The 24,777-nt window shown below is 45.3% G+C and overlaps 1 protein-coding gene across 2 annotated transcripts in view; it reads right to left on the bottom strand.

Moving 5' to 3' along the window:
• The window catches only part of LOC129700839 (alpha-synuclein-like), a 65,415-nt gene extending 49,723 nt beyond the window's left edge, over window positions 1-15,692 (bottom strand). Inside the window, exons 1-3 of one of the 2 annotated variants that reach the window (XM_055641592.1) lie at window positions 15,283-15,681; window positions 14,226-14,267; window positions 1,415-1,560 (exon numbers count right to left, since the gene is read on the bottom strand). In XM_055641592.1, coding sequence (XP_055497567.1) covers window positions 1,415-1,560; window positions 14,226-14,267; window positions 15,283-15,403 — 309 coding nt within the window. In that variant the 5' untranslated portion in view covers window positions 15,404-15,681. Of the gene's footprint in view, window positions 1-1,414; window positions 1,561-14,225; window positions 14,268-15,282 lie in introns of both variants that reach the window. The other variant, XM_055641601.1, reaches the window with a different exon arrangement.
• Between the last annotated feature and the right edge of the window lie 9,085 nt (window positions 15,693-24,777).

Below are 24,777 nucleotides of genomic sequence, written 5' to 3'. Positions count from 1 at the left end.
TCATTCTGTGTGAGTTTCCCAATTCAGGGCACTGCAGGCATTATATTCAGTCCTGGTCAAATGCTCCCCAGTGAAAATGATCCTTGTCTGTTCCGTAGCAATTCCCTTTGTCTCTGAAATAAGCCTATTTCAATAGCAATAAAGGAGAGGTTGGACAATCTTGGATCATCTTCTCTGGAGGCTGAGGGAACACCTGAAAGCAGTACATAAAATGAAGTGAGGAATTGACAGGGTAGACAATCAGGGTGGAGATATCAAAGGCTAAGGTTTAAGGACAGGGAGTTAGTCTAAAGGAGAGGTGTGGCAAATGTTTATTTATACAGGTGGTGGATGCCTGGATCGTGCTACCAGGGGTGGTGGTGGAGGTAGATATGATAGTGGCATTTAAGAGGCTGTTTGATGGACACATAGGTATGAAGGGATGTGGATCATGTGCAAGCAGATAAGATTAGTTTACGGTGGCATCATGTTCAGCACTGACAATGTGGGCTGAAGGGCTTGTTCCATTAGACTTTAGAGACATCGCATGTAAACAGGCCCTGCAGCCCACCAGGTCCGTGCCGGCCAGCAATCACCCTGCACCCTGCTAGCACCATCCTACACCAAGGTATAATTTACAATTTACAGAAGCCAATTAACCACCAAACCTGCACGTCTTTGTATTGTGGAAGGAAACCGGAGCACCTGGAGAAGACAAATACGGGTCACAAGGAGAACGTACAAACAGACAGCACCCATGGTCAGGATCGAACTATGGTCTCTGGTACTTTAAGACAGCAACTTTACCACAGCGCCGCTGCGCCACCCTCGTGGTGGTGTAACGATGTGGTCCCTGCTTATGTGCCATGTTTACTGTGAAAATCTTCCCTTTTTCTTTTCTGCTCCAACTCCTCCTGCTTCTAAAATGTGCTGATTTCTACAGCTCATGTTAACGTATTCACTAAAACTCACTGATGGTTGGAGATTACAAGGCTTCAAATCTCCTCGGACTGAAGAGCCCAATTAGACCAAATTAATTGTCAGCTCAACACAGCACACTAGTTGATGCAGACCAGGGAGTGAAACATTCTCACATGGTCCGATGCATTTGCAAATTCAAATAATTCAGCCTACATTCCAGCTTAGTATTTTCAGCTTCTTTGAGCTCCATGTCGGAGATATGTTTTTTAATATAAGCATTCAGTGAGCAATATTGCTCGGCAGCCTATGGACTTGCGCGTCCCTACATAGCCAGGAGATTCGATTGAGAAGCTGGTGACGTCAAACACACACACACAATCTGATGCAGAAATGGATAAATCATTTAACAAATCCCACACCACAACCACGAGAACAGAGAGGAGTGTGTGTCTTGTGCATAGTAATATCAGAGCCTGGGGGAAGGAGAAATGAAATGAATTTTTGAAAAGCCAACCTGCTTCACGAGCTGTTCCTTCTTCACCAGTCCGGTGGCTGCTGCTATGTTCCCAGCTCCTTCCACTGTCTTCTGAGCGACTGTGGACATTCCTGTCACCATGGCTCCTCCGACGAGCGACGCCTGCTCCTTGGTCTTCTCCGCCACTGATCAGAGATAAACAAAAACACAGGGGACGTTCTGACTTACTGCACACTCTCAGCTCAAGATAGGGCATGCTTTCCAATCAAACACTGAACACAGAACAGGACAGCACAAGGACAGGCCCTTCTGCCTGTTTGACCATAAGTTCTTAAGTCACGGGAGCAGAATTAGGCCATTCGGTCCATCGAGTCTACTCCGCCACTCAATCATGGCAGATCTATCTTTCCCTCTCAATGCCATTCTCCTGCCTTCTCCCCATAATCTTTGACACCCTTACCATGATGACAATCTGAATTAATTCCATCCACCAGCACATGAATGTATCCGTCCATTCCTTGACTGTTCATGTTTGTGACGATGCGCCTCTTAAATGTTTTATATCTGTTTCTACCATCACCACTAGCTGTGTGTTCTGGGCACCTATGTAAAAAAATGTACCTTTTTCATTTTAAAGGTATTCCCTCTAATAATGCACATTTCTACCCTGGGGTGGAATAAATATCTATCCTGTCTGTATCTCTCATAATTTTATATACTTCTATCTGGTCGCCTCTCAGCCTCCAATACTGCGGGGAAAACAATACAAGTTTGTCCATGTAGATGCAAGGAACTGTAGATGCTGGTTCACAAAAAGGACAAAAAGTGCTGGAGTAACTCAGCGGGTCAGGCAGCATCTTTGGAGAACATAGATTGGTGACATTTCAGGTCGGGATCATTCGTCAGTTTGTCCAATGTCTCCTTGTAGCTGATTCACCCCAATCCAGGTAAAATCCTTGTGAACCTCTTCTGCACCGTCTCCAGAACCTCCACATACCTTCCTGTAATGGGGTGATTAGAACTGCACTACACCGTCCAATTGTGGCCTCACCACAGTTTTATTCAGCTGCAACATTTCATCCCAACTTTCATACTCAATGCCCCAACATGCCTTCTATCCACTTGTGTTGTAATCTGTACAGAGAAAAATGGTTCCGTGCACTCGTCAAAACCACTTATCCAGTGGGTTTGTTTTTAGTAAGTGTCGCAACAGCATGAGAGAGTGCAGAGGAGTTTTACAAGAATGTTATCAGGCTAACACAATGGTACAGCTGGTCGAGCCGCTGCCTTACAGCGCCAGCACTTGGGTTCATTTCTGACCACCAGTGCCAACTGTGACAGTGTGGGTTTTCTCCATGTGCTCCAGTTTTCTCCCACATCCCAAAGATATTCAGGATGAAAAGTTAATTGCCCACTGTAAATTAAAGAAAGGAGATGAGAAGGATTTCCTTTAGCCAGGGGATAGTGAATCTGTGGAATTCATTGTCACAGACAGCTGTGGAGGCCAAGTCATTGGGTATTTTTAAGGCGGGGATTGACAGATTCTTGATTAGTAAAAGGCCTGTCCCACTTTACGAGGTAATTCACGAATTCTCCCGAGTTATTCATGAATTCTCCCAAGTTTTCCCCTTGATTCAAACTCGCAGAATGTTCCGTAACGGGTTCGTAGGAGTCTGTAGATATATCGTAGCGGCTCGTTATGCCAGCCGTAGGTACTCGGGGCATCAGGTAAGTCGGGACGTTTTTTCCAGCCTGATAAAAAATGTCCACGAGTAAAAAAGTAGTCGGGTGGATGCCCCAAGTACCTACGGCTGGTTTACGATATATCTACAAGCTCCTACGGACCCTACAAACATTCTGCGAGTTTGAATCAAGGGGAAAACTCGGGAGAATTCGTGAATTACCTCGTAAAGTGGGACAGGCCCTTAAGGGTGTCAACGGTTATGGGTAGAAGGCAGGAGAATGGGGTTGAGAGGGATAGGTAGATCAACTATGATTGAATGGCGGAGTAGACATGATGGGCCAAATGGCCTACCTCTGCTCCTATGACTCATGAACTCATGAACCCCGAGTGTGTCTGTGAGTGATGGCATCTAGAGGGCTTGTTGGTGATGTGAGGACAACAGAAACATTTGTAGTTCTGGATTAGTGTAAATGGGTTCTTGATGGTCGGTGTGGCCAGCTCCATTGGATTGAAGGTCCTGTTTCCGTTTCACAATGGCTCTGTGGCTGCAAAATTATAGCTATAATTATAGACTGGCTCTGTTGGAGGTGGGAGGGGGGGGGGGGGGGGGGGGGGGGAGAGTAGGGCTTATTTGTTTCTTTGCACCAAAGGAGAATGAGGAAATATTTACTTGAGTTGTGTGTGAGAGACTGAGGCAGGGCAAACCAAAATAGGTAGAGGTGTCAGTGATGGTGGGCAGATGTACGTTAATTGATAGAAGAGTTAGAGGGGATCTGAGATTTTAAATAATACTAATTCACTCCACAAGTGGTGAGGGCCCAGAACTCACTGCCTTGAAGGGTTGAAGGGTGGTGGGAAAACAAAGAACTATGTTGACACTTAAATAACTTCATCCAACCAAGAATAGGACGTGGGTTTAACCACATAAACTCGTTTTTTGGCTAGCATAACTATGCCGGGGCCAAATGGCCTGTTTCTCTGTTATAAATTTGTATGATTCTGACAATGCAATCATTTACAAATACTCATATCAACAGTAACTTGCATTAATATAACGCTTTAAACCCAGTAAGATCTTTTCCCAGGTGCATTAACAAACGCAATGTGATGCAGATATTAAGCCACATGATCAAAGGTTTGATAGACAAGTTTCAAGGGGGAAGAGAGAATGGAGAGAGATTTTCCAAGTATTGCTGCTCAAAGACAGCCGATCAATATCTATCCCACAGCTCTAATCATTGCTAGAACAATCATGTTATCTTTTTGATAGACATCTGTGAAAATTACCCTTCCCATGAAAATGGACCCTCAGCCACAACCTCTCTGTGTCTAAACTAATATTATTTTGGAGACACAAAGAACACTAGATGCTGGAATGAATAAACACAAGTTGCTGGGGTAACTCAGAGGGTCAGGCAGCATCTATGGAGGACATGGATAGGCGACGTTAAGGATTGCGACCCTCCTTCAGACCCGTCCTCCAAGAGATGCTGCCTGCCTGACCCACTCAGTTAATCCCGCAGGATGGGATGGGTGACCCAAAAACCCAAACACTTAAAGTTGGGGGTGGATGGGGGGGGACTGATGGTAAGACGAGGCCAGAACAAATCGGGGCCAACAACAGATGACCAAGGAAGGGTGGAGCCATAATCGCCAGAGCCATTTACCTATTTCTATATAATGATACTACCTACAGTATTTCTATGTTTACTCATTCACTGAAAACCATTCTAATTGGATCAATTGGGAAGTTGTTGCATACTGCAAGCACTGCTTTTCAAATTTCAGCACAGGTACGTTGAGCTGAATGGCCTCTGTCAATACAGTACCATTCTGCATTTCTAGTCATAGATTTGTTGGCAGCTGATGCGACCATTAATAACTTGGATGATGGGTGCAGCAGTTCAACACATCATATTTGGCCCCAACACATATCGCTACAAGTGGTAAGGTGTACTGTAGGTTATGCTCTAAATGGAATTGAATTGTAGATAGACTTGCTATAATAGACTTGACCTAACTCTGCTCCTATTACTTATGATCATGATTAATTCATCCACCCAAATTGATAGATCCACTGAAGTATTAGAAAATGGGCACTCGATCAAGTTTCAGTTTTGGCATCTACCACTTCATCCCAATTGCTGGCTGCTCTGAAAATTTGACCTGGCATTCACATACCATCTCAGACATTACCGTCTTACCAATTTTAAACATGCCTTACCCATCTCTCCCTTCCCCTCTCCCTCCATTCCTTCCTCTAGCTACACAATTCAAACCTTATCAATCCTCTGAGTTTGACAATTTGCAACTCCATAATTCTTTTGTTTCACACTTTGTGTGTGTTCATCTCTGGGTTTTGTCCAACCACATGCTTATCGAAACCCCTACCTTCACTGTGTTCACCTTTGACCTGCCGTGCTTTGTCCTGCACCTCCATTCTTCCAGCTTTCTTTTTCCCCAGCCATACATTCTGTCTGAAGATGGGTCCCGATATGAAACGTCACCCTATCCATGTTCTCCAGAGATGCTGCCTGACCTGCTGAGTTACTTCAGCATTTTGTGTCTTTTCATAAACATATCATCTTCTGCTGGTGTGTTGCTTTAGTCCTAAAGTCCCTCTTTGTGAACTACCCTTTGCTCTTCAGTTTGTTATATATAATCACCCCCCTTCAAGGCAAGATGGGCTGCAGTCCCAGGATAGTTCATGCTCATAATTGATAGGAGCAGAATTAGGCCATTCGGCCCATCAAATCTACTTTGCCATTCAATCATGGCTGATTTATCTTTCCCTCTCAATCCCATTCTCTTGCCTTCTCCACATAGCCCCTGATCTTCCTTGCAATCCAACCTTGAGGCCATTCTCAGCCACATCCATCTTATCTATACTGGTATGTTGGTCGGAACATTGCTCTTGTGGTCGAAACAATACAGAGTGAAGTCCTACCAGAGAACGGAGTGCTTTTGGCTCGTCAAGTCAAACTCAACTGAGATAGCAATAGAACTAAGCATATCGTATTGGCTCATGTCTAACAGGATTAATCCCACAAAGCAATGATTTGAAAAGTTTGGAGACACAGGCAACTGCAGGTGCAGGAATCTTGAGCAAAAAAAAACCTAAGTGTAGGAGGAACTCAAATGGACCAGGCAGCATCTGTGGAGGGAAATGGGCAGACGACATTTCAGGTCAGGACCCTTCTTCAGATGGAATAGGTGGAGGAAAGCTGGAAGAGAGGCAAAGTCTGGCGAGCAATAGATATAGATACAGGTGAGGGGGAGGTGAGGGGGGGGGGGGGGGGGGGGGGGGGGGGGGGGGGGGTGCTGACAGATGGGTGTGGACAATGAAAAGGATAGATATAGAAAGGAGACAAAGCAACATCACATAAGGAAAACAATGTAATGAAATGTAAAGCCCAATGAAAGGAAATGAATGGATGAGGGCAGGGTGGAGTGTGAAGAGAGGAAAACTGAGTGCCCTGAGAAGGGAGAGGTGGCGGATGGATGTAAGGAGGTGGGGGAAATGAACAGGGTGATGGGTAGTGGGAGATGGTGGGAAAATGTGTGTGTACCCGGTTGGGGGATCTGGAAAAATAGCTTCCTGCCACTCAACTTTTCATACAGGCCAATTGTTCCCTTTTTAGGATCCCAACAGAGGATAATGTTGTCAAGTCCTCCGCTGAGCATGGTCCTCCAAAACTCAATTCACTCGTCTCCCCGAATCAATCTTCTATCATTCAACTTCCAATATTTTCCTGACTGTTACTGGCGAAGAAATGGTTGCAGATTATTACTTCCTATTTCCGGAGCACTGAATGCCCTTGAGGAGATATTTTTAATTAAATCAAACAAAATGTAGCATGATGGGCTGCAGCACTGAGTTTATTGAATGTGTGAAGGACTAGTAGGAATATGGAAATATCGCTACATGTCCATCACTGATTTCCCTGCACATAGAAACATAGAAAATAGGTGCAGGAGTAGGCCATTTGGCCCTTTGGGCCTGCACCGCTATTCAATATGATCATGGCTGATCATCCAACTCAGTATCCTGTACCTGCTTTCTCTCCATACCCCCTGATCCCCTTAGCCACAAAGGCCACATCTAACTCCCTCTTAAATATAGCCAATGAACTGGCCTCAACTACATTCTGTGGCAGAGAATTCCAGAGATTCACCACTCTCTGTGTAAAAAATGTTTTTCTCATTTCAGCCCTAAAAGATTTACCCTTTATCCTTAAACTGTAACCCGCTTGTTCTAGACTTGCCCAACATCGGGAACAAACTTCCTGCATCTAACCTGTCCAACCCCTTAAGAATTTTGTACGTTTCGATAAGATCCCCCCTCAATCTTCTAAATTCTGCACCTTGGTTCCTGAGCTTGCCGGATTATCCATTTTGCCGGACCAACAGAGGCCTCATAATAATAATACAACAAAACACCTCTGGCCCACTAATTATACCCCACCCATGTCTATAAAGCACCATGGACTGCTAGAAACTTCAATAAAACAAATATTAATTGTAAATTAAATGTGCTTATGCGTGATATCATGTCTGTCACTTGGACCTGGATTAGAAGCCATAGCTAGGGATAAATATAAACAAAATAAGCTCACCGAGGGATCACCACCAACAACTGCAGAAGTAAATAAATAACTCTATCAGGATGGAAGGACATGTCCTGAAAAAGCACGCACTACACACAATGCCATCTGTGGCCGCCCAAGAAATTTTAAGTGCGTTCTCGTAATTTTGTCCTGATTAAAGGCGGTGCCGGATGATCAGTTGATATAAAATTGGTGGTGGACCTGTACTTTCATAATCAGGTGATAAAGCTGGTCAAGCTGCTGCCTCACAACACCAGCAACCTGGGTGCAATATCTGCCTGGAGTTTGCTGTGATTGCATGAATTTCCCCAGGCAGTTCATCTTACTCCCACAGCACTGGAGCTGCTGCCACATGGCACCAGAAACTCCCAGGGTGATCCCGACCTCAGCTGCTGCCTGTGTGGAGTTTGCATGTTCTCCCTGTGACCGTGTGGGTTTCTTCTGGGTGCTCTGAATTCCTCCCACTCTCCAAAGAAGTATGGGTTTGCAGTATAATTGGTCTCTGTAAGATTGCCCCTAATGTGGAGGATTGCAAAACGTTGAACTTGTGTGAATGGATGATCACTGGTCGGCGTGGACTTGCCAGGATGATGGACTTGTTTCCATGCTGCATCTCTAAACTAAAGTAACATAGTTCAAGTGATGATAATAAACTTATACCAACACCAATGTCACTTGGTAGGGTAAATGAACACTGCAAATTGCCCCAAATGTGTGGAGGTGAGTATTAGAATCTAAAGAGAGTTGGTGAGAATATGGACAGAATAAAAAATGTGATCAGTGTAAATGAATGGCTATCGGCTGATGTGAATTTGATGAGCCGACTGGTCTGTTTCCATGCTATCTCCGTCTCTCTATGACAATAGGCGAGGTAAATACTTGTTTCCTATTGAGCTATTTATCCATTATAATTGCATTTGTATGTTTACCGACTATAGTTTAATCACAATAGAACTGCGTAAGCATTTGTTGTTGAGAAATCATCATTTTTTATTGAAACATGTGGGAGACAATATTCAGTGGTCAGGCCAAAATATGGGTCCTTGTTGGGAACCTGAAGTGTTGCTGCCTTTGAATGGCTGCCCTATTTTGAAAGGATATGGAGTCAACTGGAGGCACTTCTATAAAGGGTGACAAGGAGGTATGTCCTGCAAACAATTGCCACCCGCACCGGAAGAGAGGTGGCACGATGGTGCAGCGGTAGAGTTGCTGCCTAACAGTGCCAGAAACCCAGGTTTGAGCCTGACTACGGGTGCTGTCTGTATGGAGTTTGTACGTTCTCCCTGTGATACTTCACACTGTATCTCTCATACTTCAGAGAAACAGCGTGGAAACAGGCCCTTCCGCCCGCCGGGTCCGCGCCGACCAGCGGATCACCCCGTATACTAGCACTATCCTACACACACAGGGCAATTTACAGAAGCCAATTAACCTATAAGCCTTCTTTGGAGTGTGGGAAGAAACCTGCAGCACGTTCCAGATACTCACCATTCTCTGTGTAAAAATGTTTGGTAAAAAGTTCGGACGTACCTTTAGAAAGGAAATGAGGAGGAATTCATTTTGTCAGAGGGTGTGAATCTGTTGAATTCATTGGCACAGACGTCTGTGGAGGCCGAGTCATTGGGTAATGGTAAAGCAGAGATTGACAGGTTCTTCGTCAGTAAGGGTGTCAAAGGTTACGGGGAGAAGTCAGGAGAATGGGGTCGAGAGGGAAAGATTGATCAGCCATGATTGAATGGTGGAGTAGAATCAATGGGCCAAACGGCCTAATTCACTTCCTCTGACTTACGGACAGGAAAATTCAGCCAAACAACAAGCATTGGCGTATGTCTTATCTTTGATATATTTACTTGTTCATGGGGTTTTGAACCTCACTGGAAATGCTGACAGTTATTGTCCTGACAACCCCGGAATTAAGAGACATTGATGAATCTGGAGTCGCATGTAGGCCCTGCTTAGTAAATCTACTCTGATTAAGGCTTGTATGGCAATCCAATACATCTGTGGTTGCCATTATTGATATATTTATTCAAGTAATTGGGCTGAAATTCCACAGCAGCTGCTTTGGGATTTGAACTTCCATCCCTGGATCAATAGTTTAGACAACTGGATGGTAGCTCGGTAACCTAATCTTCATGCTACCTCATCCCCGCTCACTCCCGCTTCTCCCCTCTCCTATTAGACAAGAGGTATGGATGTGTGAAACTGCACACCTCCAAATTCAGGGAGAGTTTTTTTCCCAGCTGTTATCAGGCAACTGAACCATCCTATCATCAACGAGACAGTGGTGTTAAGCTATGATCTACCTTATTGGAGACCCTCATATCTACAGTATCTCTGATCAAACATTACTGGACTTTATTTTGCACTAAACATTATTCCCTATATCATGTATCTGTACAGTGTGGATGGTTCGATTATAATCATGTATTGTCTTACCGCTGACTGGTTAGCATACAACAAAATGCTTTTCACTGTACCTCGATACAGGTGACAATAAACTAAACTATATTCTTTAAATATTTATGTGCATTGCTTCAGAAACAATTGCGTTCAATTCTATGCCCTGGTCCTCTGTGGGAGAATCGATTCTATTGGTTACCAATAACTCTTGACCTATTGCCAGACCTTATTATAAATTCACAATTAGCAGCCTCATTGACAAAAAGATCAAGTCGCCCTTACACATTCCCTGCAAAAATCTACAATCACCTGAGTTTCATGTTCTACTTTCTCTGAAAGGTTTTTTTGTGAGAGCATTAACACTAGAAACAAAAGCACAGATAATAAAATTGGTGGATGAAGTTACCTCTATTTTATAATTTAATGGGACAGTTATCAGATCAAGACAATCTTTGTCACACAGTTCCTGGTTGTAGATATTCTCTCTCAATTTCCTCACATATTATATATGTATGTGGGTATGTGCGTGTGTGTCTATCCATGCTCCTATCTAACAGCCCCTTAAACACCAGTATTGTATCTGCTTCCATCACCACCACTGACAGCGGGTCCCAGGCACCAACCACCCATAAAAACGTGGACCGCAAAACTCCTTTAAACTCTGCCCATCTCACCTTAAACCTGTGGCCTCCAGACTGCAACAGTCCCACCCTGGTTCTGACTGCATCTCATACTTTTGTGTATATCTGTTAGTTCTCCCCTCAGCCACCAGCACTCCAGAAAAATAATCCAAGTTTCACCAGCACATAGTGGGGCTTAAACCATCACAATTTGCGCATCCAGTTTTTCTCAAAGGCACATTAGCAAAATCATAACTTCCATTCCCAGTGATGAAGGGGGGAAAAAAAGCAAAGAGACTCCTTTGATTTTTGCGAAGGTTTTGCATTTCGCCACAACATCATTTTGCTCACATATTCTCTTATCTCCCTTTCACTGCACAGTGCTGTACTCGGGACTTAATTTCAAATTAAATCAACCGGATTCCACGTTTCTGCTGAAGAACGATCGCAAGAAGAAACATGGGGAATATTGTATAACCTCCACTGCATCCAAATTCGCGAGTGGAGAGGCCGAATTAATGGGCAGAGCTGGCAGGTGGAAGCCGAAGAGAAACATTGCCTCGGGTCAATGTCTCGTTAGCTCGTAATTCTCCGATACAGCTTGACACACCGATCGTTCTGCTCCAAATATGTATTGAGCCCACTATTCTGCACAGCAGTTAGTCACATAACCAATGATAAAGCAGACATGATGGAGAGCGAGGAAGCATTTCACCCCCCTCCCCCCCTAATAACTTATTAGGCGTTGTGTGTGTGTGGGGGGGGCGGGGGGTTGAAATGCTTCCTCACTCTCCCTCATGTCTACTTTATTAAATAAGGATCATACGGATCAGCCTTGGTTAAAGTCAGAGTGCTTTAATTTGAGAGCATTCTTGGTCAAACCAGATGCCAAATGTTGGGGGAAAAAAAGACACAAAGTGCTGGAGTAACTTAGCAGGTCAGACAACATCTATGGAGAATAACGATAGGCAACTTTAGACTTTAGAAATACAGCGTGGAAACCGACCCTGCGGCCCACCATGTCAGTGCTGACCAATGATCACCCGGACGCTAGCACTATCCTATACACTCGGGACAATTTATAATTTTACAAAGTCAATTAACCTACAAACCTGCACATCTTTGGAGTGGAAGGAAACTGGAGCTACTGGAGAAACCCCACACAGTCACGGGGAGAATATACAAACTCCATAGGGACAGCACCCGTAGTCAGGATTGAACCCTGGTCTCTTGGCGCTGCAAGGCAGCAACTCGAATGTGCCACCTGCCTGTAGCTTCTCTGGTTCGGATATGAACTCGGATTTCTAGTCCGGGGAACAGGTCCTCTCTGGGTTATGAATGCCTGACTTATGGACACCCTAGACAAATGATTGGGCATTTGGGAGACTGGTGGGAAGGATGAGGGTGGATTTGTTCGCTGCTGCAGGCATCTTCTGCTGGGTGGGAATGAGGCATTTCAGCAATGTCTTGTCCACACCCCCCCTCCTCCACCGTTCCCCCACCCCAGCAGCAGCAACAATCAGGGGGCTGAGTGGAGCTGAGCAGAGCTGGGAGTGCTGAGTAGACTCACTCCTCACTCACAGGGTCAGTGATGCCCACTCAAGCACTGTGTCTTTTTTTTTTTATAAACCAGCATCTGCAAATCCTTGTATCTTATTTTTTTTTAATAAACATACATTTTAAATTCCATTTGGAATATTTTTTGGAGGACCAGGAAACCAAGAAACCAAGAACCTGCAGATCCCTGTGTCCATGTTAAACATCTAGTGCAGATGATGTATCACCATTCTGACCCTCTACATTATTATTTCACAGTAGCCCACGGTCTGACTTGCAAGATGCTGCCCCATTGATTCTGGTCACAACCCTGAAAAGTCAAAATCTAATAAATTAATTATTCTTTGCAATGACATCTTTGTTGAAGTTTGTTCTTTTCAGTCTGTTTTTACTTAATTTGTATTTACATCAAGACATGGCCTCAGGGAATTAACAGATGAAACATAAATATCAAAGAACTGACCTACTGGCTTGATTTAATCAGTACTTGTTTGGCACTGGTACCATGGAGAGCTCCACACAGCCAGGTAGATGCCTCCACAGTGCATATGTACTTTAAAATCCAATCTTAATGCACTAATCCAAATCACTTTACCTTCTAATCTCACTAATGTTGGTGGTGCCCTGCATTACAACGAATTACATATAATTAATGCTTGTAAAAAGTACTATCATAACATTTAAGAGACATTTGGACAGATACATTGATGGGATGGGTTTAGAGGGCTTTGGGCCAAGCACGGGCAGGTGGGACTAGTGTGGATGGGGCATGTTGGGCTAAAGGGCCTGTTTTCACGTTGAACAACTCTATGCATACGTGACAAGAGAACCATTGGCTCTAGAGCACTCTATGTTTCTATCTTACAGCAAGCAGCTGGCAATTCAGCCCAACACATCCATTCTTCTCACCTGCTTTATGGATCACAACACCAGTGAAACACCAAAGATGAACACATGTGGTTCTGCTGATAGTTACAGAGGCCAATGAGCCTTTGAAACCTTAGTTGACATCTGCAACAGCAACACTGTAAGAGCTACAAAGTCCAATATGACTAGTTGGAACATCTTGTTAGCTCTTTCCCCACGTGAGAGTCTACATCGAAGAAAAGCACTGTGCGACTCTGTGGGGAAATAAAATCAATACTCTTCCTGATGCACCTTGCACTTGAAATGGATTTACAAGGGCAGTTTGCATAGACACCGCCTATATTCCCTTCAGGGTAAATTATGGATGTGGATCATTGGTGTTGTATGATTAAAGGATCTGAGTGGAAAGTTAGGGAATAGGAATCTCTCTTTTGGGAAGAGGTACAATGTTAGAGTAAGGTTTCTCAAGATGATCCTGGATAGTGATGGGATGAGAGAAACCTTCTCCAAGGTCTTTCGGTGTGTGGGGATCATAGTAATAGAGTCATTGGGTCATAATGTCATACAGCATGGAACCAGGCCCTTCAGCCCAATATCTACACTAGTCTCACCTGCCTGCATTTGGCCCATATCCCTCCAAACCCACCCTATCCATATACTTGTCCAAATGATTTTTGGATTTTGTGATAGCACCTGCCTCAACTACCTCCTCTGGGTCTAAAAAAAAAATTGCCCCTCAGGTTTTGATTAAATCTTCCCTCCCTCCCTCCCCTCCCCCCCCCCCCCCCCCCCCCCCCCCTCCCCTCTCCCTCCCATTATTACACTGATGATGTCCTCTCGTTATTGACTCCCCTACTCTGGGTAAAAGGCATTTATCCTATTTATTCCTCTCAACACTGGATGACTTGAAGATAGATTTATCTTGCATTATGGATGTTCTAAGGAAGAAAGGCAGGTTGATGGGGGATAATGCAACCAATAGCATTCATTGAGGGAATGCACTAGATGGGCTGAACGGACTTTCCCTATCATGTTCGCCCCAACACCAAGAAAGAGACCAGCACACACAAAGGGACAAGCACAGACATCTAGAAACTATTAGTCGGTGATACCTGAGGACACTCCGTGAAACACCCCTTCTTTAGTCTTGGAGCCTGAAAATAAATACATTTTTAAAGCAAAATAAAGAGCCCCGTTAGCATTTTGGAAAAATGTCACAAATCAGTGAACTGATTCCTCTCCCCCTCCCCCCCAACCTTTCACTTTCCCCCATCAGATCCCCAAGGCGCTGCAAGCAAGCGTGAGGGCTGCTGGTGGTGGGGAGGGGAGGACGGAAGGCAGATTAAGATCAAGACTTGTAGTAAGGGTCGCCCTGACAGATGTGACTGCGGTGATCCAGGGTTGGAGGGGTGAGGTGGGGAGGGGGTGGGGGTCATGTCGCGTTCGGGTCAACAAAAAGACAGCCCACAGCCACCACGCAGGACAGCAAAGGGTTAAACGCGCCATTACCACATTCCTCCAAACCCCCTTCACAAAGCACCACCGCCGGGGAGCAGTAATGTTATCCCGCACAGCTCAACGTGGGAGACGATAACACAAAACCCCTCTAACATTGAAATCTAGGATTTCATTTTAAATATTGTAATTGGCCAGGAAAGAAAATCAGATTTTATTTTATGTTAATCCCTTTAGGTGGAATAAAATCCTGTTTATTATTTTCTGTAACTCACTTCGAGTTTCCCTCTGATCTTAAACCAGGAGCCCTGACCTTGGGATCTCAGTTCTTATCCCACCCAATGCAGTCTTTCCAGACGGGGGGGGGGGGGGGGACTAAATCGTCTTTGACCCCAAGTAGAGAGAGAGAGGGAGCTTTCTTTTTTTACAATTACCTTTCAGCTTGCAGTGACAATTTACAATTACCCAACAGCTTGCAGTTAGAAAGCGCGAACTCTCAGCTAAATACTATGGACATTATTGTCCATCCTCGCCAGACACTTGATGCTCTTTTTTTTCCAATGACTTCCACCATCATCATCCTTCTCCACACTATCCTCCCTCTCTTGTGATTTCCCCGCACGGAGTATTCTCCTCCACGGCCATACCCGCTCCAGGAAAAACATCACCTTGGAGGGATTTGAAGCTGTATTTCACGATTGCTGTTCTACCTACCCACGTAAAGCACCCCATCCTTGGTCTTCCCCGCCGCCTCTGCCACTCCTTGCTTTGTTTTCTCTGCCGCTGCCACCACCCCGTCTTTGGCTTTGGAAAGCCCTTTCATGAACATATCCATGGTCACCGTGTGCGAGAGGGAGAGCGAGCAATCGTCTTCACCCTGTCTGTTTCACGAGCAAAACCATCAACCTCCAGCCGCACGCTGCACAAGTTGACTTCCTTCCTTCCCTCCCTCCTCTTGTATTAATTGCTCGGTCTATCAGCACATCGCTGTCTTGTCGTTGGTTGGAGAGGCGAGGTCGTGTAGAGGCGAGGGCACCGAACGCTGAAGGATGCTCTGCCGGAGCAGATTGCAATGACTCGGGCTCAGGCGCGTCCCAATCTCGGCAAGCGGGCGTGCATCCTGATTTGTTGGTGCGAGGGACTTTCATCTCCCTGCTGCTCCCGACCCTATTCGGCTCTCTCGCTCTCTTCCTCTGAACTCTTCCAACATTGATCAATAATGCATCATCGATGATTGGTACTTTTTTTTCGTTTAGTTTAGTTTATTGTCAAGAGATGGATAAGGGCCAAACGCAGGCAGGTGAGGCTAGTGTAGATGGGACATGTTGGCCCGTGTGGGCAATTTGGGCTGAAGAGCCTGTTTCCACGCTGCGCTGCATGACTTTATCACCCCATGGCTCTACGACGTGTACCGAGGTCCAGTGAAAAGCTTTCGTCGTGTGTTAACCGGTCAGTGGGACGACTACATGATTTCAATCGAGCCATCCATGTTGTGTTGATACATCAGGGGCTGCATGGTGGGGCCCCTGTAAAGTGACTGTCTTGCAGCGCCAGACACCTGGGTTCCATCTTAATTCCTCCCACTTTCCAAAGATGTGCAGGTGTGTTGGTTAATAAACCTCTGCACATTGTCCCTAATGTAAAGGATAGACCTAGTGTATGAGTGATCACTGGTCGGTGCGGACTCGGTGGGCCGAAGGGCCTGTTTCATGCTGTATCTCTAAACTAAACTAAGCTAAACTAAATTAAATGATAAGGGAATAACATTTAGTGCAAGGTAAAGTCCAGTAAAATCCGATTCAAGGTACACAAAAAATCTGGAGAAACTCAGCGGGTGCAGCAGCATCTATGGAGCATTTAAGGAAATAGGCAATGTTTCGGGCTGAAACCCTTCTTCAGATTCAAGGTAGTCTGAGGGTCTCCAATGAGGTACATGGAAGCTCAGGACTGCTCTCCATAGTATTGTTCAGTCACCTGATAACAGCTGGGAAGAATCTGTCCCTGAATCTGGAGGAGCGCATTTTCACACTTCTGTACCTCTTACCTGATTGGAGAGACAATAGACAATGACAATAAACAATAGGTGCAGGAGTAGCCCATTCGCCCTTCGAGCCAGCACCGCCATTTACTGTGATCATGGCTGATCATTCACATTCAGTACCCCGTTCCTGCCTTCTCACCATATCCCCTTACTCCGCTATCTTTAAGAGCTCTATCTAACTCTCTCTTGAAAGCATCCAGAGTATTGGCCTTCACTGCCTTCTGAGGCAGATAGTTCCACAGACTCACAACTCTCTATGTGAAAAAGTTTTTCCTCATCTCTGTTTTAAATGGCCTACCTCTTATTCTTAAATTGTGGCACCTGGTTCTGGACTCCCCCAACTGGGAACACGTTTCCTGCCTCTAGCGTGTCCAATCCCTTGATAATCTTATATGTTTCAATGATGCCATCTCATCCTTCTAAATTCCAGAGTATACAAGCACAGTCACTCCATTCTATCAACATATGACTGTCCTGCCATCCCGGGAATTAACCTTGTGAACCTATGCTGCAGCCCCTCAATAGCAAAAATGTCCTTCCTCAAATTTGGAGACCAAAGCTGCACACAATACTCCAGGTGAGGTCTCACTAGGGCCCTGTAAAACTGCAGAAGGACCTCTTTGCTCCTATACTCAACTCCTCTTGTTATGAAGGCCAACATGCCATTAGCTTTCTTCACCGCCTGCTGTACCTGCATGGCAAGATGGAGTGGTCAGGGTGCAACTTGTCCTTGGTTATGCAAGTGGCCTTGCCGAGGCAGCATGAAGTGTAGAGGGAGTTAAAGTGTAGAGGAGGTTAGTTTGTGTGATGGTCTGGGCTGCATCCACAATTTGCTGCAATTTCTTGCAGTCTTGGATGGAGCTGCTCCCAAACCATGCTGTGATGCATCCCGAATAAAAGCTTTCTTTGGCGCATCTGTAGAGGTTGGTGAGAGTAGCTGGGGACATGCCAAACTTCCGTGAGATGTTGGAAGCGGAGGCTGGGTTTTCTCATCATCAGAGCTGCCACACTATGGATGGAAGAATCAGAATATGTCAACTGACTAGAAATTAAGTTTTGCGAAACAGCATGGAAACAGATCCTACAGCCCACTGAGTCCATGCTGAACATTGATCACCTGTTCACACTAGTTCTATGCAATCCCACTTGTAATCTTAACCACTGCCTTCATACTAGGGACTATTTAACAGAGGGCAGTTAACCTACAAACCCACATGTCTGTGGGATGTGGAAGAAAACTGGAGAAAACCCATGTGGACACAGGGAGAATGTGCGAACTTCACATAGGCAGGATTGAAACCGGTTCTCTGGTGCAGTGCGGCAGTGACTGTAGTAGTTGTGCCACTGTGTTGCTCTGGAATAACTAGAATTCATAACAATATAAGTTGAAAAATGGACATGCCATTCAGCCCCTTGCTCCTGCTTTACTATTCCATAACACCACCATAGAACATAGAACAAAGCAGACAGTGCTGATGTCATTCACCATGTCAGGCAGCATCTCTGGCGAAGATGAGTAGGCAACTGACAACCTCCCCTGGACTAATCACAATCCCTCCAAACACCACGGCTATCTGGCCAGGAAACGGAGGAGATAAAGAAAATGAGATTCATTTCAGCTATCCCTCATTCCAGGTCTACTGAACATAGAACATAGAACCCAACCTGAAACGTCACCTATCCATGTTCTCCAGAGATGCTACCTGAGTTACTTCTGCACTTTGTATCTTCCATTTCAAAACCACCATCTGCAGTTCCTTGTGTCTACAGAGAATAGTTTCCTACAGGCCCTTCAGCCCACACCTGTCTAATTGTTTCCAAAACATTGCAATAGTCCCTGCCTTCACTACCTCCTCTGTAAGCTTGTTTCATACACCCACCATCTTTAGTGTGAAAAGGTTACCCGTCAGATTCATATTAAATCTTTCCCTTCAGAAGAAGGGTTTTTACCCAAAACATCACCCATTTCTTCTATCCAGAGATGCTGCCTGTCCCGCTGAGTTACTCCAGCATTTTGTTTCTATCTTTAGTGTAAACCTGCATCTGCAATTCCTTCCTACACACCTCCTATACTCAATACTCTTACAGATGAAGACCAACATGCCAAAAGCCTTTTTGCCCAACTTATCTATTTGTTACGCCACCTTCATGGAACTATGTAGTTTAGTTTAGTTTAAGTTTATTGTCACGTGTACCGGCGCACTGTGAAAAGCTTTTGGTGCGTGCTAACCAGCTAGCGGAAAGACAATACATGATTACAATCGAGCCATTCGCAATGTGCAGATACATGATGTACCTGCACTCCTAGATCCCTCTGCTCTACAACACTCCCCAGAGCCCTACCATTCACTGTGTAGGTCCTGCCTATGTTAGACTTTCCAAAATATCCTTATCTTATTTATCTTTACCTTGAATGGACAAAGCTTTACTTTGAGTCTGTGACCCCTGGTTCCAAGGGAAATGTCATCCTCAAATGCACACTATAAAGTCCCCTACGAACTTTATGTGTTCAGCTAAAGCTCCCTCCAGCTTTACATTTCAATCCCCCTCTCCTCTCCTTATCTGACATCCTTTTGTCTTTGAATTGATGAATGGAAAGATGCAGTATGTAAACAGGCAACACATTTTTTTCAATGTTTAACAGGTAACACGGTGGTGCAGTGGTAGAGTTGATGCCTTAAGGGGCTGTCCCACTGCGCCGACCTAATCTGCGGGTTTTGAAGAGTTTGCCCTCGACTCAAACTCGCAGCATGGTCGACACATGGTCCTAGGAGGTCCTGTGAGGTCACTGGAACTCTCCTTCATGCTCGAGGGAAGTTCCTGCATACTTGCAGCCTCAGTTTGGTCGAGGAAAAATTTTCAGCATGTTGAAAATGTTTCCGCAAGTAAAAATGGTTGTTTTGATCTCGTAGTGCAGTGGAGTGGGATCGCTACGTAGTTACAGGCAGTCGAGGGCAGCCGTAGGCAATCTCCTTTGCCAACCGGGCATTTTAATTGGCTCATTGGAGTTTTCAGGACTAAGGAAAACCAGTTAAATGCCCGCTTAACTTTATTATAAGTTGTCTGGCTTCTTAAAAGTGTCTCCACTCCTTCTTCCCCCCTTCTCTCTCCCTTCTCTCCCCCCCCCCCCCCCCCCCCCCCCCCCCCCCCCTCTGCACTCTCTAAAGGACTTACCGTACACTGTGCAGCCATCTTTTACCTTCCTGTTCATCGCAGGTGTGAATTTCAAACAGGGCTCCCCCGCTTTCCCTGGCCCCCCGCCTTTGCGATGTGTGTGTGTGTATGTGTGTGTGTGTGTGTGTGTGTATGTGTGTGTGTGCGTGCGTGTGTGTGCGTGCGTGTGCGCGTATGTGTGTGTGTGTGTGTGTGTGTGTGTGCGTGTGTGTGCGTGCGTGCGTGCGTGCGTGCGTGTGTGGTCGGTTGATCCAGCTCGCGGTTTCATCGCTGACGGTCGATCCACATCGAGGTTTTTCAGGCGAATGCCCTCGAGCTTGAAGCTTCAAGACAGTCGCTGAAAGGTCGCGTCAGGTACGGTGGCCTGATACTGACAGGTGCTGTCTGTACAGAGAATGTACGTTCTCCCCGTGAACATGTGGATTTTCTCCGGGTGCTCCGGTTTCCTCCCACATTTCAAAGACTTGCGGGTTTGTAGGAGAATTGGACTCTGTAAATTGTCCCTCGTGTGTAGGATAGAACTAGTGTGCGAAGTAATTGTTGGTCAGCTTGGACTCAGTGGGCCGAAGGGTTTGTTTTAATGCTGTGTCTCTAAACTAACCTAAAAAACAAAAAAACAGTCCCTTTGGCCGATCGAGTCCATGCTGTCCTTCGATCACCTATTCACACTAGTTCTATATTCTCCCACTTTCGCATCCACTCACTACACACTAAGAGCAAGTTACAGAAGTTAATTAACTAACAAGCCATTTTCACCTGGTCTTCTTTTCACCTCTAGCCTTTGTCACTTACTCCACCTATCTGAATGAAGGAATACTTTATTGACACATGTTACAAGTCACAGTGAAATTCTTTGTTTGCTTACCCAAGGTATGCCCCATAATGGTGATAAAGAGCGCTCCATGCAGGGCGCCCCATAAATCTGCCAACCAACACTCTCCCCTCAATAGGAAGCGTCACCTGTCCATTCCTTCCACAGATGCTGCCTGACTTGGCTGTGTTCTTCCAGCGCTTTGTGTTCAACTCAAAAGCAAAGGGACTGATTTTCTTCACCACTTCTCATACAATAAAACTAACATCTCTGACATAGATCTGGTGAATCTCTGTTGAGTCTGACGATGGGTCTTGACTGGAAAACTTACTTATTCCTTTTCTCCAGAGATGCTGCCTGACCCGCTGAATTAATCCAGGTTTTTGTGTCTCTCGACCTTTATTGCACGTTCTCTGCCATCAATATATCATGAGGAAGACCACACATGTACACAGTATTCCAGATGCAGTCTTATCTGTGCCTCATTCTTTCTCTCATTGAAGAGGGTTCTGAGGTTTTAATTTATTTTCTTTTGGCAATAGAGAAGCAAAAAAAAAAAATGGCTGTTTCTGAAAGATATGCATTAATTGCAATTTTCCTGTAGGTTGCAATAAAAATATACCCTTTTTGACCTGCAAGCTGCAAGCCTGCAGCACATTCGTGGCAATTTTAGGGATAATTTGTTTTAAATATACTGTGTGTGGTGTCACAATGCGAAATCTCACAAAAACAGGCACGTTTTGCCATCTGGTGAAAGTGTAAATGTTAAATAGAGCAGAAAGAGATGGTGATCAAATTGATCAATGGTTGTGAGAGCCTCTGCAAATTCAGATGCAGACTTCACCATGAGAATAAAAAACCCTTGCACATTATAATGAGGCCCCCGAGGTTTCATAAAATTTTATGGTTGTTGAAGGAATTCAATGCTCTTGCGATATTCTGTCCTTTTTATGACATGGTGACGCCAAGCCGTTAATGTGTGGGGGAACACAAAGGCAACAATAAGGTTTTCCCTGCACAAATACTCTGGCAAACACCGTGCCACCCTCAACAAAGAGCAGCGTGGTGGCTGCCTTACAGCACCAGAGACCCCGGTTTGATCCTGACTCCAGGTGTTGTCAGTATACGATACAATACGATATTACTTTATTGTCAGAGCAAGTCTGAAATTTGTTCTTGCATACAGCCATACAATAAAATAAAGAACACAACACATGATAGAGTTCAACATAAATCATCCCCACACAGCAGAATCAAAATGTTTCCCACTGTAAGGGAAGACACCAAAGTCAGTCATCTTCCTCTGATGTTCCTGATGTGGCCGGGGCCTCCGGAGTCCTCCGCAGTTGCCGCTATGGGCGGCCCGCTCGCCGGGATGATGGAACTCCGATGTTGGAACGGGAGGCAAACCTCAGCGGCTTGGACCCCCGAGTAGGCCGCTGCCCACCGGAGTCCATAGCTCCCGATGTCCCCAGGCTGCACTGGGCGGAGATTCACGCTGGAGGCCCTCGACAAAGGGCCCCAGGGGACTCCGCGATGTTGCTCAGCGCTGCCCGTGCTGGGAGCTCCGCGAACTACAGCTCCGCGATGTTGGAGCAGCGGGACCAATGCTCCGCGGCTCCAAACGGCGATCCAGGTAGGTATCGCCCGCTCCGCGGCGAATCCAGCGCTGTGTCGCTGCCGCTGCCGAAGCTCTGGTCCGGTCCCCGGTCTCCGGTAGGAAAGGCCGCTCCGATCCAGCTGGTAGGCCGCGAGGAGGGGGGCAAGGACGCGACTGAGAAACAGTCGCATCCTCGCCAGGAAGTGATTGGGAAGTGGTTTCCTCCTTACCCTACCTCCCTTCCCCACATAAAAAACTAAAGACATCTCAGATTCAGATTCAATTTTAATTGTCATTGTCAGTGTACAGTACAGAGACAACGAAATGCATGTAAAGACATCTCCCAGACAAACTATTTAGACAAACTAAAATGGGAAAAATTAAAAATAAATTAAAAATGTTTAATAGAGTTTGTTAAGTTCTCCCTGTGACCGCGTGGGTTTTCTCTGGGTGCTCCAGCTTCTCACCACATTCTAAAGACGTACAGGTTTGAAGGTTAATTGGCTTTGGTAAGTATTGTAAATTGTCCCTAGTGTGTAGGCCAGTGTACAGGTGATCGCTGGTCAGTGGGGACTCGGTGGGTCAAGGGGTCTATTTTTGCACTGTATCTCTAAACTAAACTAAACTAAACAAATCTTACAAATTATTGCCATGTAAATTCTCAGCTCCACTCAATTAATGTTAGCGATTTATTTCTTGGTCAACATTATGTCAAGGTTTTTTTTATCCTGTTGGAATCTGCATCAGCATTTCCAGAGGCTTTCAATTCCATTTGCATGTATGAGAGAGAGAGAGAGAGGTTTAATTTGATCGCCATCTCCTTCTGCTGAAATATCGACCATACTTCTATTTTAGAGCGCCCATCTCAATATTAACTGATGTCAAAAGCTGGTAACAGGTGTTTGTGCAGTGAAATTGCCCCAACAATGTCATTGTCAATGTCCTTTTAATCTCAAAGTGACATTGAGAGGCTTTAGAACAGCGGGACCTGAGATACAGGAGCATAGTTCCCTGAAAGTGGCATCACAGGTACATAGAGAGCTCAAGAGGTCATTGGGCAAAAGGTATAGAAGTGTGAAAACACACACCACCAGATTCAGGGACAGTTTGTTCCAATCTGTTATCAGGCCACTGAACCATCCTATCAACAACTAGAGAGCAGAACTGAGCTACTATCTACCTCATTGAAGACCCTCAGACTATCTTTGATTAGACTTTACTGGACTTTATCTTGCACTAAATGTTATTCCCATTATTCCCTTTATCCTGTATCTGTACTCTGTAGATGGCTCGGTTGTAATCATGTATTACCTTTCCACTGACTGGTTAGCACACAACAAAAGATTTTCACACTACCTTGGTACGATAAACTAAACCCAATTCAACTCTACTCAACTCAAGAATGTTTTTGGTACGCTGGGCTTAATCAGTCGAGGTTCACTTGGGCAACTTTTGCCCCATTAGTATGAACATTGATTTCTCCACTTTCAAGTAACCCCTGCATTCTCTCCCTCCCTCCCCTCCCCTTCTCAACCACCCTAGTCATTCTACAAGTTCCACTGTTCGCATCCCTGTACAAGTTCATTATCACCTCTTCCCCATCCAACAATGAGACATTATGATGTTAGGGAAGTCCAGGACAAGGGGTCACAGCTTAAGGATAAGGGGGAAATCCTTTAAAACCGAGATGAGAAGAACTGTTTTCACACACAGAGAGTGGTGAATCTCTGGAACTCTCTGCCACAGAGGGTAGTTGAGGCCAGTTCATTGGCTATATTTAAGAGGGAGTTAGATGTGGCCCTTGTGGTTGAGGGGATCAGGGGGTATGGAGAGAAGGCAGGTACGGGATACTGAGTTGGATGATCAGCCATGATCATATTGAATGGCGGTGCTGGCTTGAAGGGCCAAATGGCCTACTCCTGCACCTAATTTCTATGTTTCTATGTTTCTATGTGCTCCATCCTTCTCTGATCATCAGTTTCTGGCCTTGATTTGTTCTGGCCTTTTCCTACCTACAGTCCCCGCACCCCCCACACACACTTTCAGTCTGTAGGGTACTGACACAAAACATTACCCATCCTTTTTCTCCAGAGATGCTGCCAGGCCTGTTGAATTACTCAGTTTAAGAAAGAACTGCAGATGCTGGAAAAATTGAAGGGTCTGAAGATGAGCCTCAACCTGAAACATTACCTATTCCTTAGCTCCATAGATGCTACCTCACCCACTGAGTTTCTCCAGCTTTTTTGTCTACCTGTTGAGTTACTCTAGCACTTTATGTCTATCTTCGGTATAAACCAGCATCTGCAGTTCCTTCCTACACATTGGATGTATACATTGGGACATTATGTTACAGTTGTACAAGATATTGGGGAGGTCACACTTGGAGAACTGTGTTCAGCTTTGGTCACCCCGCTAGAGGAAGAATGCCATTAAGCTGGAAAGGGGGCAGAGATTGGATGGTGAAATCTGGAACAAAACAAACTGCTGGTAGAACTCAAAGGGTCAACTAGCACAGGTAAAGCCAACATAGAGTCATAGAGTCAGAGTTTACAGTGGGGAAACAGGCCCGTCAGCCTAACTTGC

The sequence above is a fragment of the Leucoraja erinacea genome, chromosome 1 (assembly GCF_028641065.1).
Source record: "Leucoraja erinacea ecotype New England chromosome 1, Leri_hhj_1, whole genome shotgun sequence".
Classification (NCBI taxonomy): Eukaryota; Metazoa; Chordata; class Chondrichthyes; order Rajiformes; family Rajidae; genus Leucoraja; species Leucoraja erinaceus.
This window is presented reverse-complemented; position numbering and strand designations above follow the sequence as displayed.